Here is an 18,888-nt window from a genome sequence, read left to right on the forward strand (position 1 = left end):
GGGAAGTTATCCACACTGGTTCAGGAGCCTGATGATTGAAAAGTAATAGTTGTTCCTGAACTGGGTGGTGTGGAACCTAGGGCTCCTGCATCTCTTTCTTGAAGGCAGTAGCAAGAAGAGAGCGTAGCCTGAATGGTGGGGGTCCTTGATGCTGCATGCTCTTTTCCTGTGGCATCACTGCAGTTCTCAGTAGTGGGGAGGTCTGTGCCTGATCCTCGGATATGATAATGGCAAGGAATTTAAAGTTACTGACCCTTTCCACCTCCAGACCCCTAATGAGGACTGGCTCATTCACCTCCAGCTTCTTCCTCCTGTGGTCAATAATCAGCTCTTTGGTTTTGCTGTTGTGGCACCATTCAACCAGGTTTTCATTTTCCCTTCTATATGCTGATTCAGCATACATCCATTGAACTTGAATATGGCATTGAAGCTGCACTTAGCCTCATAGTCATAGGTATAAAGAGAGAAGAGCAGGGGGCTAAGCACACAGCCTTGGGTTGCACCTGTACTGGTGGTGAATGTGGAAAAGCTGTTGCCAATCCAAACTGATTGGGGTCTGCAAAGAGGAAATCGAGGAGCCAGTTGCACAAGAAGATATCAAGGGCTTGGTTTTGGACCTTGGTGATTAGTTTTGAGGAGGAGATAGTATTGAATGCTGAGCTGTAGTCATTGAAGAGCGTCCTGATGCATGTATCTTCACTGTCCAGATGTTTCAATCCTGAGTGAAGGGCCAATGAAATGGCATCTGCTGTTGACCTATTGTGATGGTAGGCTAATTGGAATGGATCCAAGCCACTCCTTAGGCAGGACTTGATATGTTACATCACCAACCTCTTAAAGCACTTCACCACAGTGGCTCTTTGTGCTACTGGATGATCATCACTGAGGCAGGTTACCACATTCTTCTTGGGCACCGGTATAATGAAGCCTGTTGTGAAGCAGGTGGGCACCTCAGACTGCTGAAGTGAGAGGTTAAGCTGATGGCTTGAGCATGATTAATTTTCACTGATAATGATTAGTTTTCCCACAGGAGTATGGTCTGTCGCAGTTACACGATGGAGTGATGGTTCCCAATATCCGAGCCATTTTATGCGTTATGCTGCTGCTGTGTTATCACACCTTCCTGACATTCATACTTGGTAAGCGTAAAGGGAAACACTTGTGTCATCAAAATTGTGTCCGTGTAGGCTATAAGGAACTAACTCTTGTGCACATACAAATACTGCAGAATCAGGTTTATTATCACTGACATTTGAAATTTGTTTTTTTTGGCAGCAGTACATAAAATGATACATAATATATACTCTAAATTATAAGATACATATAGATTGGTAATGGAAAATAGAGCAAAGTAGTGAAGTTATGTTGATGGATTTGTGGACCATTCAGAAATCTGATGGCGGATGGGATGCAGTTGTTTCTAAAATGTTGAGTGTGCCTTCAGGCTCCTGAACCTCCTTCCTGATGGTAGTAGTGAGAAGAGGGCATGTCCGGTTCCAATCTGGTCAGTGTAGTTATATTGGGCAGGTAGTTGGTGGTTAGTGCACAGTAAGATTCCATTGCCAGTGATGTGAATGATACAAGAATAGGTGGAGGGGCAGATGTTTTGAGGAAACGGAGTCTGCAGAAGGACTTAGATGAGGAGATTGGGCAACAAAAAATGGCAGATGGAATACAGCATGGGGAAATATATAGTCATGCACTTTAGTAGAAGGAATAAAGGTATAGACTATTTTCTAAACAGGGAGCAAATTCAGAAATCAGAGGTGCAAAGGGACTTGGGAGGCCTCATGCAGGATTCTCTAAGGGTAAGTTCAAGTTTAATTGTACACATGAATACATCCAAGCAAAACTGTTCCTCTGGGTCCAAGGTACAAAACGTGGAAACAACAGCCATACACAGCACATGTAGCACATACGTATAATTATGATAGCAGTAAAAATTACAGTTTCAAAAGAAATTTAAAAAAACAGCCCATGTCCCAGAGTGTCATGGCCTGTAGGTGGATGTTCTCCTGAAGCCAGGTTTCTGCAAGAGGTTGCAGGTTGAGATGGTAGCGAGGATGGCAAATGAAATGTTAATATTCATTTTGAGAGGACTAGAATATAAACAAAAGGATATAGTGATGAGCTTTTATAAGGCATTCCTCATTTGAAGTATTGTGAGCAGATTTAGGCACCATATCCAAGAAAGGATCTGCTGGCATTGGGGAGGGTCCAGAGAAGTTTTATGAAAATGATCCTGGGAATAAAAGGGTTAGTATATGAGGAGCGTTCGATGGCCCTGGGTTTTACTTGCTGGAGTTTAGAAGAATGAGGGAGAATCTCATTGAAACCTATCAAATATTGAAAGACCTAGAAAGAGTGGACATGGTGAGGATGTTTCCTGTAGTGGGAGAGTCTGGGACCAGAGGGCACCGTCTCTGAAAAGAAGGATGTCCTTCCAGAACAGAGATGAGGAGGAATTTCCTTAGCCGCTCAGTGGCTGATGCTGCGCAACACAGAGGCAAGGCCAGTAAAGCCACAATCACACAAACCCAGTAAAGACCTGGGTTTGACCCTGACTTTGGGTGCTGTCTGTATGAAGTCTACACAATCTCCCAGTTACCCAATGGGTTTCCCTTGAGGGCTGCAGTTTCATCCCACATCCCAGAGCTGTGTGGGTTGGTAAGGTAACTGGCTGCCACAAATTCAAAATCAGACCCAGGTTTATTATCACTAACAAATTTGTAGTTTTGTTGTACTGCTAAGTTATGATAGATATATAAAATAGTGCATAAATAGAGCAAAGTAGCGATGTACTGTTTATGTAAATATGACTGCATTTACATGGAAAGCAATCTACATGTAAATATACTTCACATGTAAGCATCAGTGGGAGGATTTAGAGGGAATTGATGAGAATGTCAAAAAAAATGGTTGATGGGAGGCATGGACTCAGTGGGCTGAAGGGCCTGTTTGTTCCGTCTCTCCATGGCTGCACTTTCCCTGTGGAACTTCCCTGGAAGTAGGAGGGTGCACTCGAGTGCTTTTCTCCTGGATCAGCAGATCCACCGAGCTGCCAGGGTCTGAAATCCTGTGCCAACTCGTTTTGTTTTATCTTGGTACAGGAACGGGTGAGGACGATGTCACAGATGCAGTGGTTCTACTTCAACCTTATCTCACACGATACCCTAAGGTGGGAGCCTCACCTTGTGCTTTTTAATCATTCACAGGGACTATCCAAAGTCAAAGTAAATTTATTATCAAAGTACGTATATGTTACTGTATACTACAGTGAATTCATTTTCTTGCAGGTATCTATTAGGAAATAAAGAAATAGAATTTATGGGGAAAAAATCTCTGCATAAACAAAGACTGATAAACCACCAATGTAAAAAAAAGACAAATTAGGCAAATAAAATGAATAAATAATACTGAGAACATCAGTTGTAGAGTACTTGAAAGTGGGTCTATAGATTGCATAGTCTGTTCAGAGTTGAGGTGAGTGAAATTATCCACACTGGTGGTTATAGGGTAATAACTGGTGGTGTGGGATCAGCTTTTCTTCTCCAGAGACAAGAGAAATGTATAGTACAGGGACGGATTTTTCAGCCCACAATGTTATGTTGAACTAATTCAATCAGTAATCAGATATAACCATATAACAATTACAGCACAAAAACAGGCTATCTCGGCCCTTGTAGACCGTGCCAAATGCTTACTCTCACCTAGTCCCACTGACCTGCACTCAGCCCATAACCCTCCATTCCTTTCCTGTCCATATACCAATCCAATTTTACTTTAAATGACAATATCAAACCTGCCTCTACCACTTCTACTGGAAGCTCGTTCCACACAGCTACCACTCTCTGAGTAAAGAAGTTCTCCCTTGTGTTACCCCTAAACTTTTGCCCCCTAACTCTCAACTCGTCCTCTTGTTTGAATCTCCGCTACTCTCAATGGAAAAAGCCTAGCCACGTCAACTCTATCTATCCCCCTCATAATTTTAAATATCTCTATCAAGTCCCCCCTCAACCATCTACGCTCCAAAGAATAAAGACCTAACTTGTTCAACCTTCCTCTGTAATTTAGGTGCTGAAACCCAGGCAACATTCTAGTAAATCTCCTCTGTACTCTCTCTATTTTGTTGACATCTTTCCTATAATTCTGTGACCCGAACTGTACACAATACTCCAAATTTGGCCTCACCAATGCCTTGCACAATTTTAACATTACATCCCAACTCCTATACTTAATGCCCTGATTTATAAAGGCCAGCATACCAAAAGCTTTCTTCACCACCCTATCCACATGAGATTCCATCTTCAGGGAACTATGCACCGTTATTCCTAGATCAAAATGTTCTACTGCATTCCTCAATGCCCTACCATTTACCATGTATGTCCTATTTGGATTATTCCTACCAAAATGTAGCACCTCACACTTATCAGCATTAAACTCCATCTGCCATCTTTCAGCCCACTCTTCTAATTGGCCTAAATTGCTCTGCAAGCTTTGAAAACCTACTTCATTATCCACAACGCCACCTATCTTAGTATCATCTGCATACTTACCAATCCAATTTACCACCCCATCATCCAGATCATTAAAGTATATGACAAACAACATTGGACCCAGTACAGATCCCTGAGGCACACCACTAGTCACCGGCCCCCAACCTGACAAACAGTTATCCACCACTACTCTCTGGCATCTTCCATCCAGCCACTGTTGAATCCATATTAGTTCCTAACGATTGAACCTTCCTAACTAATCTTCTGTGTGGAACTTTGTCAAAGGCCTTACTGAAGTCCATATAGACAACATTCACTGCTTTACCCTCGTCAACTTTCCTAGTAACCTCTTCAAAAAATTCAATAAGATTTGTAAAACATGACTTTCCACGCACAAATCCACATTAACTGTTCCTAATCCTGTCTATCCAGATAATTATATATACCATCTCTAAGAATACTTTCCATTAATTTACCCACCACTGACGTCAAACTTACAGGCTGATAATTGCTAGGTTTACTCTTAGAATACTTTTTAAACAGTGGAACCACATGAGCAATATGCCAATCCTCCGGCACCATCCCCATTTCTAATGACGTTTGAAATATTTCTGTTAGAGCCCCTGCTATTTCTGCACTAACTTCCCTCAAGGTCCTAGGGAACATCCTGTCAGGGTCCGGAGACTTATCCACTTTTATATTCTTTAAAAGCACAAGTACTTCCTCTTCCTTAATCATCAGAGTTTCCATAACTACCCTACTTGTTTCCCTTACCTTACACAATTCAATATCCTTCTCCTTAGTGAATACCGAAGAAAAGAAATTGTTCACATAACTGTCCACTCTGATTCTGTAAGGGACCAATTTTATCTCTCACTATACTTCTGCTATTAATATAACTGTAGAAACCCTTTGGATTTATTTTCACCTTACTTGCCAAAACAAGGTTTTCTAATTTCTTTCTTAAGATTCTTTTTACATTCTTTATATTCCTTGAGCTCCTCATTTACTCCATGCTGCCTATATTTATCGTAGACCTCTCTTTTTCTGAACCAAGTTTCCAATATCCCTTGAAAACCATGGCTCTCTTAAACTTTTAACCTTTCCTTTCGACCTAACTGAAACTTAAAGATTCTATACCCTCAAAATTTCACCTTTAAATGACCTCCATTTCTCTATTACATCCTTCCCATAAAACAAATTGTCCCAATCCATTCCTTCTAAATCCTTTCGCATCTCCTCAAAGTTAGCCTTTCTGCAATCAAAAATCTCAACCCTGGGTCCAGTCCTGTCCTTCTCCATAATTATATTGAAACTAATGGCATTGTGATCACTGGACCAGAAATGCTCCCCAACACATACCTCTGTCACCTGACCTATCTCACTCCCTAACAGGAGATCCAACACTGCCCCATCTCTAGTCGGTACTTCTATGTATTGTTGCAAAAAACTATCCTGCACACATTTCACAAACTCTAAACCATCCAGCCCTTTTACAGAATGAGCTTCCCAGTCTACGTGTAGAAAATTAAAATCTCCCACACAATCACAATATCTACAAATATCTACAATATACTACAAATATCTGCTATCTCCTTACACATTTGCTCTTCCAACTCACGCTCCCCATTAGGTGGCCTATAATACACTCCTATCAGTGTTACTACACCTTTCCCATTCCTCAATTCCACCCAAATAGTCTCCCTAGAGGAGCTCTCTAATCTATCCTTCCAAAGCACCGCCATAAGATTTTCTCGGGCAAGCAATGCAACACCTCCTCCTCTGGCCCCTCCTACTCTATCACACCTGAAGCAACTAAATCCAGGAATATTTAGTTGCCAATCACACCCTTCCTGCAACCATGTTTCACTAATAGCTACAACATCATATTTCCAGGTATCAATCCATGCTCTAAGCTCATCCACCTTTCTTACAATGCTCCTAGCATTAAAATAGATGCATTTAAGAAATTCTCCACCTCTTACTCTCTGTTTATCCCTAATGGTGCAAACAACTTTACTATCTTCTTTTTCTTCCTACTCCCTTACATCTTCAGTCTGAGCGCTCTCCTTCTCTATTGCCTGCCTATCCTCCCTCTCACACTGCCTACTAGCTTTCTCTATTTGTGAACTAACCTCCTCTCTCCTAGTCTCTTCAATTTGATTCCCACCCCTGAACCATTCTAGTTTAAACTCTCCCCAGTAGCCTTAGCAAATCTCCCCACCAGGATATTGGTCCCCCTCGGATTCAAGTGCAACCTGTCCTTTTTGTACAGGTCACACCTGCCCCAAAAGAGGTCCCAATGATCCAGAAACTTGAATCCCTCCCCCTGCTCCAATCCCTCAGCCATGCATTTATCCTCCACCTCATTCCACCTTTGCAGTCCTTCTTCTCAATTGCCTTCTTAACTCCCTATATTCTCCTTTCAGGACCTCTTACCTTTTCCTACCTATGTCATTGGTACCTATATGTACCACGACCTCTGACTCCTCACCCTCCCACTTCAGGATATCTTGGACGTGATCAGAAACATTCTGGACCCTGGCACCAGGAATGCCCAAGTAAATTAATCAACTTTTCCTATGCAAAACCCGTATTCCTTCATTCTCTGCACACCCTATCTACATAAGAGCCTTTTGAACACCTCTGCCTTATTTGCCTCTACTACCACTCCTCGAGGCACACTCCAGGCACCCACCATTTTGTAAAAAAACTTAGCTCAAACATCGCCATTGAATTTTCCCACTCATCTTAAATGCGTTCCGTCAGGTTTTAGACATTTTGATCCTTGGGGGAAAAGATGCAGGCTGTCTAATCTGTGAGTTTCATAATCTTACAAACCTCTGTCAGATCTCCCCTCAGCCTCGGCTACTGCAGAATCAGAATCAGGTTTACTATCACCGGCATGTGACGTGAAATTTGGTAACTTAGCAGCAGCAGTTCAATACAATATATAATCTAGCAGAGACAAAGAAAAATAGTAATAATAAATAAAATAAAACATAATAAATAAGTAAATTACACATATTGAATAGATGATTAAAAATGTGCAAAAACAGAAATACTGCATTTTAAAAATTGAGGTAGTGTCCAAAGCCTCAAAGTCCATTCAGGAATCGGATGGCAGAGGGGAAGAAGCTGTTCCTGAATCGCTGAGTGTTTGCCTTCAGGCTTCTGTATCTCCTACCTGATGGCAACAGTGAGAAAAGAGCACGCCCTGGGTGCTGGAGGTCCTTAATAATGGACGCTGCCTTTCTGAGACACCATTCCCTAAAGATGTCCTGGGTACTTTGTAGGCTAGTGCCCAAGATAGAGCTGACTGGATTTACAACCTTCTGCAGCTTCTTTCGGTCCTGTGCGGTAGCCCCTCCATACCAGCCTGTGATGCAGCCCGTCAGAATGCTCTCCATGATACATCTATAGAAGTTTTTGAGTGTATTTTTGAGAGAAAATATCCCAAGTTTGTCAAACCTCAACTGATAGCTCATGTCTTTAATCCAGACAGCATCAGAGTCAGGTTCATTATCACTAACATATGTCACAAAATTTGTTTTGTAGCAGCTACACAATGCAGTAAATAAACATTACTATAAATTACAATAGTAATATATAAATATATAGTGCAAAAAAAGTTCAAAGTAAATCTATTATCAAAGTCTATGTATGTCACCATATACAATCCTGAGATACATTTTCTTGCGGGCATTCATAGTAGATAAGAGGAAAACGCTAGAATTGATGAAAGACCGTACTGAGCAGTATGGACAGACAACTAGTCTGTAAAAGACAAAAAACAGCAAATACAAAAAGAAAGAAAAAAAAAGAGTAAATAATCAATAAATATTGAGAACAAGAGATGGAAGTCCTTGAAAGTGAGTCCATAGTTCAGTGATGGGATGAGTGAAATTGAGTGTAGTTATCCCCTGATGGCTGAAGAGTAATAACTGTTCCTGAACATGGTGGTGTGGCTCCTGAGGCTACTGTACCTACTGTACTGGCAGTAGTGAGAAGGAAGCATGGCCTGGATGGTGGGGGTCTTTGCTGATGGATATTGCTTTCTTGTGGTAGTACTTAATGCAGATGTGCTCATTGGTGGGGAGAGCTTTGCCCGTGATGGACTGGGCTGTATCTGCTACTTTTTATAGTTTTCCCGTTCAAGGGCATCAGTGTTTCCATAGCAGGTTATGATGCAGGCTACTCTCCATGACACATCTATAGGAGTTAGTCGAAGTTTTAGATGACATGCTAAGTTTTAGATGACATTTGTAAGCTTCTAAAGAAGTAGAGGCACTGCCATGCTTTCTTCATGACGGCAGTTACATGCTGGACCATGGACATATCCCCGTAAATGTTAACACCGAGGAATTTAAAGTTGCTAACCCTCTCCACCTCTGATCCCCTGATGAGGACAAAACAGTGAGTTAGTGTTGATGAGTTCATGGACTGTTTAGAAATCTGATAGCAGAGGGTAAGAAGCTGTTCCTAAAATATTGAGTGTACATCTTCAGGCTCCTGTACCTTCTCCCTGATGGTAGTATTGAGAAAAGGGCATGTTCTGGATAGTGAGGGTCCTTCATGATAGATGCCACTTCCTGAGGCATCACTTTTTGAAGATGTCCTTGATGGTGGGGAGGCTAATGCCCTGGTAAACCTCTGCATCCTCCAAAGCCTCCACAATGGACACTACAAATAAATTTGGGAATCAAAATCACCAAAACTACAGGTGTTTGAAATCTAAAGCCAACAATGGTGGAAACACTTAGCAAGTGTCTGTGGAGAGAGAAATGGTCGATGTTTCAACTCTCAACTTTTGCCAGAATGAAGAATCTAATGATCCCAACACAGGGATTTCAAACAGAAATGTTAACTCTGTTTCTCCATAGACACTGCCTGACCTACTAAGTGTTTACAGCATTTTCAGTTTTGTTTAGATGAGTTTGGGATGTTTGCATCTCTCACCTTCTGTGAGTTGAATGAACCATATTCCCTCTGGTGATCTGCTGAGGGGCAGTCTGACTAATGTAGTAACACCCATTTTCCATCATAACCACCAGTAAATCGCAGGATCACAGATCTGTGTGTAATACACAAACTCCCTTCCACCTCCAAGATGCAAATGACGAGATCCTTTGTTAACTGTTTGTGGAATCACTGATGCATTTTGTCCACACTCAGTTTGTCGACAAAGGACTGTGATTTCAGTGTCATGTGACTAGCAAATGAGTGAAAATGGGGAGAAACTGTGCTGGTGAGCTGCAGAGCCAGTTTTAAGTTGATTGCCATTGTTTCAGAGCTAGAAAGAGGCCTTTCAGCCCTTTTAGTCTAAGACAGCTCATGGGACCACCCTCATTTATTTCTCTCTAACCTAGTCTCTCTCATCAATTCCCCCGCTTCTTTGACCATCATATACACTCAGGGTATTCTCAGTGGCCATTTCATCTTCCAAATTAATCTTAACATTGTATAAGGTTTGCATACATCGATAATAAATTTGCTTTGAACTTTGAGCATTAAGGGTCTACTACGCCCCTTGAGAGTGAAGTAGAAAGTATGCAATTCAGCAGTACACCAGACTCCGCTTGACTAAACACGTGAGTCAGGATATAGCATCCAAGCTGTATCCTGGCTTCTTCATTTAGGCAGCAATCACACATACAATTGAGTAAGTAAAAAGATGATTATTTTAGTAGCAAAAATGAAACAAGGACAACACAGGATTATGTATTTGTAGTTTAGTCTGAGAGGAAAAACTAATTGGCTGCCCCCCTGACGTGATCCAACTGAATTTCATAATTAAAGTTGGCAAGGCTATATTTCAAAATGAAAGCCTGAACAAAAAGGGTCTTTTAGACGTGGGAGGATACTGGACCATGAAGTGGCAGGGAGAATGTACAAACTTTTCACAGATAACCATCAATCAAAGTCTGGATGCTTGAACCCCAGTTCCCCTTTTCCTGCTTCCTCTTGTTTCCCATTTTCCCCTTTCCCAGCTGATCTACCTCACCACCTCACCACGCTCAGATACAATGAGATCATGTTGTGCTATTTTTCTCTCCTGCAGAGTGCAATATTCCTGTTCTTTTCGGGAAGAATAGAAGAAATCCAGGGAAATCTCGATAAGGTCAGAACCTTTACTGTGTGTTTGTGTTGTGTTGATTGGGAGCAATCTGGTATAGTTATCCAGTCATTGGTTGTGGGATCGTTCTCTAACATTATAAGACATAGGAGCAGAATTAGGCTATTTGGTCCATTGAGTCTGCTCCATCATGGTCCACCATGGATGATTTGTTATCCCTCTTAATCCCATCATCATGACCTTCTCTTTGTAACCTTTGACACCCTTATTAAGCAGGAGACTATCAATCTTTGTTTTAAATATACTCGATGTCTTGGCCTCCACAGCCATCTGTAGCAATGAATTCCACAGTTTCACCATCCTCTGGCGAAAGAAATTTCTCCTCGTCTCTCTTCTAAAGAGGTGTCCTTGTATTCTGAGGTTGTGCCTTCTGGCCCTAGACTTGCTCACTATTGCAAACAACCTCACCACATCCAATCTTTCCAGACCTTTCAATATTCGATAGGTTTAATTGAGATCCCCTCTCATTCTTCAAAATTCCAGCGAGAACTACTGGACCCCCAGTGGATAGTTTCAACAGTAGGGGAAGGGTGTATGTTGTGCATTAACAGCCCCAATTATCTTGTTGACTTCTCTCAATAGTGGCAGAATGGTTTCTGCAGATCAGTTAGTACCAACATGGATTTATGTAATGCCTTTTCTGTGGAGAAGATGCTTCAGGGAAGGATTATAAAAACAAAAGTTATGTCTTTGACATCTAAAGGCATGGAGAGCAAGGATAGGCCTGGATTGGAAGAGTTCAGGGATCACGGGAGACTTCCCCTATCTATGTCTTCTCTTCTGCCTGCAGATGAATCCTATTCCTCCATTCCCTGCTCATTTATGTATCTGTTTAAGACCCTCAAACACCTCTGTCACCAGCCTTGGCAGCACATTCCAGCACCCGCCACTCTCTGCAAGTAACTTGCCCCACAGATCTTCTTTAACCCTACCCCCTTTCATGTTAAATGCCTGTCGTGTAGTATTTGATTCTCAACGCTTGGAAAAGATTCTGCCTGACTAGTCTATCTATGCCTTTTGTAATTTCAGATAGTTTGATCAGGTTTCCCCTGAGCCTCCAGTTCTCTAGGGAGAACACCCAAAGTCTGTCCAAACTTTCCTTGTAGGTCATACTCTCCAATCCAGGCAGCATCCTGGTGAACCTCCTCTGCATCCCCTCCAAAGCCTCCACCTTCCAATATTGGGAAAACCAGAATTTATTTATTTGTTTTATTTAGTGCACGGTAACAGACCCTCTGACCCAACGAACCCATGCTGCCCAATCACATCCAAGTGACCAATGAACCTACTAACCCATACATCTTTGGATTGTGGAAGAATTCTGGAGCAACCAGAGGAAATCCACTGGGAGAGCGTGCAGACTCCTTACAGTCAGTGGTGGAAATTGAACCTGGGTAGCAGGTGCTGTAATAGCATTGTGCTAGCATGCTGTCCAATTGTACAGGGTACCACAAGTGCAGTTGGACCTGTGGTTTTGTTCTGTTGGAGGGAGCTCTGTGGTAAGGTGAGTTTTGTGGTGTTCCACACAGGCAATCCAGAGATTCGAGGAGGGATGTGCTGCGCAGCAGGTGTGGAAGCAGTTCCACCACATGTGTTACTGGGAGCTGATGTGGTGCTTCACTTACAAGCGGCTGTGGAAGATGGCTTACTTCTACGCAGACCTCCTCAGCAAAGAGAGCCGCTGGTCTAAGGTGAGGGACTTTGGGTGTGGCAAAGGGCTGTCCTCAGCACTTGCCTTATGGAGGAAGCCATTGAGCCTGCATCTGTGCTGATCGATAAAGAGGTGAAGTGTAATCTTGGCTGACAGCTCAGGCTGGCGGTCAGTGGTCAGAGTGCTCATCCAGCCACGTTAAGCGTGGAGATGATTTCTGCCTCTTCCATCTTCTCACCTTCCCTCTAATCCTTGTCCTCATTCTTTAAATCTAATGAAATATATAGTGAAATATGTGGAAAAGATTAAACAGTTGACACTTTGAGCTGAGTCTCTTCATCAGAACTTGGCCTGAAATGTCGACTGTTTATTTCTCTTCATAGGTGCTGCCTGACCTCCTGACTTCCAGCATTTTGTGCATTTTACTCTGGATTTCCAGCATTGGCGCAATCTCTTTTGTTTATTTTGTAGTGAAAAGTGCTGCTTGTGGCAAATCATATCAGCAAAGATTGTGCTGGAGGCTGCCCACAAGTGTCGCCAAGTAACATGTTGACAACTTACGAACCGTCACTCGTCTGTCTTTGGAATGTGGGAGGAAACCCACGCGATCATGGGGAGATGTACAAGCTCCTTACAGACAGCAGTGGCAATTGAACCCTCCATTGGTGATAGCTGGCGCTGTAAAGTGATTGCACTAACCATTACACTACCATGCCATTCTGTGTTCTCTTTGCCAAGGAATTTATATCCTTCCTGCTCTCTCTGTCTGGTCTGCTTATTGATTTATGTTCCTCATTAATTCTCTCCTCAGCCTCTGTCTCACCAAAACAACTCCAGCCCACAGTAACTATTTTCTAGGTATAGAATCACATGACATAGAAACAGACCCTTCTGCCCATCATTTGTGCTGACCATCATGTCTATCTACATTAAACCCACTTGCCTGCTTTAATTCCTCATCACTCTATGCCCTGTTCATTCAGGTACCTATCCTGGTGCCTCTTTTATGTTGTTACACCAATTTCTTCCACCAACTCCCTTGGCAGCTCATTCCAGATATCAACGACTCTTTGTGTGAAACATTAGATTAGCTTTATTTTTCTCATATGCCTTGAAACATCAAAACACACAGTGAAATGCATCATTTGCATCAAGGATTGTTCTAGGGACTGCCTGAAAATGTTACCTTGCTTTCAGTAGCATGCCAACAACTTCTAACCAACCTGTATATGTTTGGAATGTGGGAGGAAACCCACATGGATGCACTGAGAATTGAACCCCAACAGTGATTGCTGGCACTGTAATACAATTTGGCTAGCTGCTACACTAAGGTAACCCCCTGATTTCCTTTCACCTTAAACCTACGCTGTCAGGTTTTCCGCACCCTTAATGTGGGAGAAAGATTCTGACCTTCTCCAGTATTTATGCCTGTTTTATGTACCACTGCAATGTCACCTCTCACCCTCCAGTACTTGAGGGAAAACTGACCCAACCTATCCGATCTCTCCTCATAATTCAAGCCTCTCAATCTAAGCATCATCTTTGTGAATCTTTTCTCCACATCTCTAGTTTAATTACTTCCTTCCTGTCACGTGGCAATCAGAACTGTACACAATATTCCAAGTGTGACCTAATCAACATTTTGTACAACTTCAAGGTTGTACAATGCAGTGCCAAACACTTCCTCCTCCACCCTATTTACTTGTATTCCCATTTTCAGGTGACCATGAGTGTGTACACCCAATTCTCTCTGCTCAACAACAATTCCTAGCTCCCTCCCATTCAATGTCTTAAGTCCTGTCTTTGTTTCATTCCCCAGAACAAGACCATAAGACATAGGAGCAGCATTTGGCCCAGCAAGTCTACTGTGTCATTCTATCCTGCCTTCTTCCTGTAACCTTTGACACCCTTACTGATCAAGAACCTATCAATCTCTGCTTTAAATATACCCAACGACTTGGCCTCCACAGCCGTCTGTGGCAATGAATTCCATTGATGCATCACCCTCTGGCTAATGAAATTCCTCCTCATCTCTGATCTAGAGGGACGTCCTTGTACTCTGAAACTGTGCTCTCTGGTCCCAGACTCTCCCTCGATTGGAAACAACCTCTCCATGTCCATACTATCGAGGCCTTTCAAAATTTGATTGTTTTCGATGAGATCCTGAACTCCAGCAAGTACAGCCCAGAGTGATTTGGTGCTCCTCAGCCTTTCATTCCAGGGATCATTCTCATGAACCTTGTCTAGACGCTCTCTAATGCCAGCTCATCCTTTCTTGAATATGGGGCCAAAACGGCTCACAATACTCTGAATGTAGTCTGACCATGTATGAATGCATTACTTGTCTGAGTTAAACTCTATCTGCCATTAATTTGCCCACTTTCCCAGGAGATCAATATCCTGTTGTAACTTTAGGCATCTTTCATCATGATCCACTACTATACTACTGAATCTGGTGTCATGTGTGATTATCATGCCACCTGCATTCTCATTTAAACTATTAAGAGAGACAGCAAGCAGATTCAATAAGTATATTGAGGAAAAAGGTACAGTAGATTTCCTTGTGGTGATGTGGGACAACAGGATAAGGGGCAGTCTTAAATAAATCCTTGTCTATAGAAGGATGATATGTGAAAAGAAAAAGATTGGTCAAGACAAATGTAGGTCCCTTACAGTCAGAAACAGGTGAATTGATCATGGGGAACAAGGATATGGCAGACCAATTGAATAACTACTTTGGTTCTGTCTTCACTATGGAGGACATAAATAATCTTTCAGAAATAGTAGGGGACCGAGGGTCTAGTGAGATGGAAGAACTGAGGGAAATACATGTTAGTAGGGAAGTGGTGTTAGGTAAATTGAAGGGATTAAAGGTAGAAAAATCCCCAGGGCCAGATGGTCTGCATCCCATAGTGCTTAAGGAAGTAGCCCAAGAAATAGTGGATGCATTAGTGATAATTTTTCAAAACTCCTTAGATTCTGGATTAGTTCCTGAGGATTGGAGGGTGGCTAATGTAACCCCACTTTTTAAAAAAGGAGGGAGAGAGAAACTGGGGAATTATAGACGGTTAGTCGATATCGGTGGTGGGGAAAATGCTAGAGTCGGTTATCAAAGATGTGATAACAGCACATTTGGAAAGAGGTGAAATCATCGGACAAAGTCAGCATGGATTTGTGAAAGGAAAATCATGTCTGATGAATCTTACAGAATATTTTGAGGATGTAACTAGTAGAGTGGATAGGGGAGAGCCAGTGGATGTGGTATATTTAGATTTTCAAAAGGCATTTGACAAGGTCCCACACAGGAGATTAGTGTGCAAACTTAAAGCACATGGTATTGGGGGTATGGTATTGATGTGGATAGAGAATTGGTTGGCAGACAGGAAGCTAAGTGTGGGAATAAACGAGATCTTTTCAGAATGGCAGGCAGTGACTAGTGGGGTACTGCAAGGCTCAGTGCTGGGACCCCAGTTGTTTACAATATATATTAATGATTTAGAGGAGGGAATTAAATGTAGCATCTCCAGGTTTGCAGATGACACGAAGCTGGGCGGTGGTGTTAGCTGTGAGGAGGATGCAAAGAGGATACGGGGTGACTTGGATAGGTTAGGTGAGTGGGCAAATTCATGGCAGATGCAATTTAATGTGGATAAATGTGAGATTATCCACTTTGGTGGCAAGAACAAGAAAACATTATTATCTGAATGGTGGCCGATTAGGAAAAGGGGAGATGCAGCGAGACCTGGGTGTCATTGTACACCAGTCATTGAAGGTGGGCATGCAGGTACAGCAGGTGGTGAAAAAGGCAAATGGTATGTTGGCATTCATAGCAAAAGGATTTGAGTACAGGAGCAGGGAAGTTCTACTGCAGTTGTACAAGGCCTTGGTGAGACCACACCTGGAGTATTGTGTGCAGTTTTGGTCCCCTAATCTGAGGAAAGACATTCTTGCCATAGAGGGAGTACAAAGAAGTTTCACCAGATTGATTCCTGGGATGGCAGGACTTTCATATGAAGAAAGACTAGATCGACTAGGCTTATACTCGGTGGAATTTAGAAGACTAAGGGGGGGATCTTATTGAAATGTATAAAATTCTAAAGGGATTGGACAGGCTAGATGCAAGAAGATTGTTCCCGATGTTGGGGAAGTCCAGAACGAGGGGAATGAATAGGGATAAGCAGATATGGGACCCAGCATCAATCCCTGGTGACAGTGCTCCAATTTGAAAAACAAACCTCTGCTGTACTCTCTGTGTCCATCCACAGGTGAATTTCATTGGGTCCCTTTGGATCATGTGCCTTCTAATCTTTTGGACTAGTCTAACTTTCTTGACCTTATCAAAGGTCTCACTAATATCCAACAGGTCAACATCTACCACCCTCTCCACATCAATCCTCCTGGGAACACTTTGAAACAAATCTCAGATTTGTGAAACATGTTCTCCAACACAGAAAGTCATGTTGACTATCCCTTAAGGATTAAAGATCAGTTTTATACAGTGAAATGCATTGTTTGGGTCAGATCAAATCAATGAAGATTATGCTGTGGGCAGCCCACTGGCTTCAGCACAGCACACAATTTAACAACCTTAATCTGCACATTTTAGGAAACAGGAACACCTGGAGGCAGCCCATGCAGTCATGGGGTGAGCGTACAAATTCCTTACTGACCCATCACTCGGTGGTTCTCTCTCCCCTCCCTCCACCTTTTACCTCTACTCCTCAGCTTTTTTTCTCCAGTCCTGCCGAAGGGTTCCGACCTGAAACGTCAACTGTACTCTTTTCCATAGATGCTGCCTGGCCTCCTGAGTTCCTCCGGCACTTTGTGTGTGTTGCTGGATTTCCAGTGTCTGCAGATTTCCTCTTGTTGGCGATTGGTGATTGCTGGCGCTGTAAAGCAATTGTGCTACCGCGTCGCCCCTGCTGGCCCTCGCCTTTTCAAATACAAATAATTCCTTTGCTTTAGAATCTTGTCCAAGAACTTTCCCAACACTGATGTTAGTTTCACCGTTTAGTTGTTCATTGGTCCTTCCAGCCCTTCATAAATAAAGGCACAGAATCAGCCATCCTATCGGTTTCGTGCACCTTGTCTCTGGCTAAGGAAGATATAGGATCTCCAGCAAACTTCTGTTTGTTCCCCTGACACAGTGGTCCCCAACCACTGACCGGTGGTTGGGGACCACTGCCCGAACATACACCTAGACCGGCTGTGAAGAATCAAAATCAGGTTTAAAATCACTGGCAAATGTTGATTAAATGAAATGGGTAATGCAAAAAGAGAGCAAAAATAGTGAGAAAGTGTTCATTGTCTGATGGTGGAGAGGTAGAAGCTGTTCGGAAAACATTGAGTGCTGGTCTTCAGGCTCCCTGATGGTAGTAATGAGAAGAGGGCATGTCCTCCAACTGCTTGAGACATTGTATTTTGAATATATCCTCGATGTTGGTGAGGCTCATGCCCATGACAGAACTGTCCCTGATGATATCATGTTCCCTCCCCTGATCTCATCAGCTCATGGTCAATATAGACATGGATTCATTTAAGATGGCTGCATCCTATAGTTCCACACAGGGACCGGTCACTCATGCCTACCCTTCTCTTACATACTCATTGAATCTTTTAGCATTTGCTTTTTTCTTATCTGCCAGGGATTCTGCGTCCTTCCTTAGCAAACCTGACTTCTAACTGACCCAGCTCAGGGGCCAGGTAGGGCTGAGTGATATATATAATGGCCACGCGATTACAGGAAGAAATGAACACATGTTGAACAGGTCATAAACACAAGTGATTCTTCAGAATTTTATTTTTATTGAATGAGAGATACAGCATGGTAATAGGCACTTCCAGTCCATCGCGCCTGTGCTGCCCAATTACATCCACGTGACCAATTAAGCTACGGACCTGTACACCTTTGGAATGTGGGAGGAAACCCATGTGGTCAGAACATGTCCTGTTGAAGGGTCTCAGCCCAAGACATTGACTGCTTATTTCCCTCCATTGATGCTGTCTGACCTGCTGAGCATCGCCAGTGTTTGTGTGTCTGTGTGTGTTGATCAAGATTTCCAGCATGTGCAGAATCTCTTGTGTTTAACATTTACTTTAGTTGGCAGTCAACCTGTTAAGCTGGTTTGGCCTATTATCTTCCAGGCAATGTACGTCTACATGAAAGCTGCATATCTGAGTATGTTACCTGAGCATGAGGCAAAACCCTTTGGAGACGATGAAGTAGAGCTGTTCAGGTAAGTTGCTCTCTTTATCAGAACACTTCCTCCTGACACATGCACAGTGTGCACCGACCCCTTGTCCTTTCCTTCAGTACCCATCCTTCCAAAGTCAAAGTAAAATTTATTCTCAATATCATATTGAGCTTCATTTCCTTGTAGGCATTTGCAGGAAAATAAAGAAATACAGTAGAATTTATGAAAAACTATGCACACTGTATATCTATGGCAGCTCACTGAAAGAACTTTAAGTTTTGAACGTTGCTGTAAAATGAAGTTATTCTTCATTGCAATGGGTTCTGATGCTAAAATCGACAGGATTTAGACTAAAAGTCTATAAGATCAGAAGCCATTCAGCCTATTGTCATTCCATCATGGTTGATATTT

General features: G+C 42.5%; 1 protein-coding gene across 2 annotated transcripts in view; it reads left to right on the top strand.

The window, feature by feature from the left end:
• The window catches only part of LOC132406338 (tetratricopeptide repeat protein 39A-like), a 105,818-nt gene that overhangs the window by 64,112 nt on the left and 22,818 nt on the right, over positions 1-18,888 (top strand). For both annotated transcript variants that reach the window (XM_059991868.1, XM_059991870.1), the window contains 5 exons: positions 1,031-1,139; positions 3,111-3,178; positions 10,558-10,617; positions 12,162-12,323; positions 18,428-18,519. In XM_059991868.1, coding sequence (XP_059847851.1) covers positions 1,031-1,139; positions 3,111-3,178; positions 10,558-10,617; positions 12,162-12,323; positions 18,428-18,519 — 491 coding nt within the window. The remainder of the gene's footprint in view (positions 1-1,030; positions 1,140-3,110; positions 3,179-10,557; positions 10,618-12,161; positions 12,324-18,427; positions 18,520-18,888) is intronic.

Source organism: Hypanus sabinus, chromosome 16, assembly GCF_030144855.1.
Source record: "Hypanus sabinus isolate sHypSab1 chromosome 16, sHypSab1.hap1, whole genome shotgun sequence".
In the NCBI taxonomy this organism is placed as follows: domain Eukaryota; kingdom Metazoa; phylum Chordata; class Chondrichthyes; order Myliobatiformes; family Dasyatidae; genus Hypanus; species Hypanus sabinus.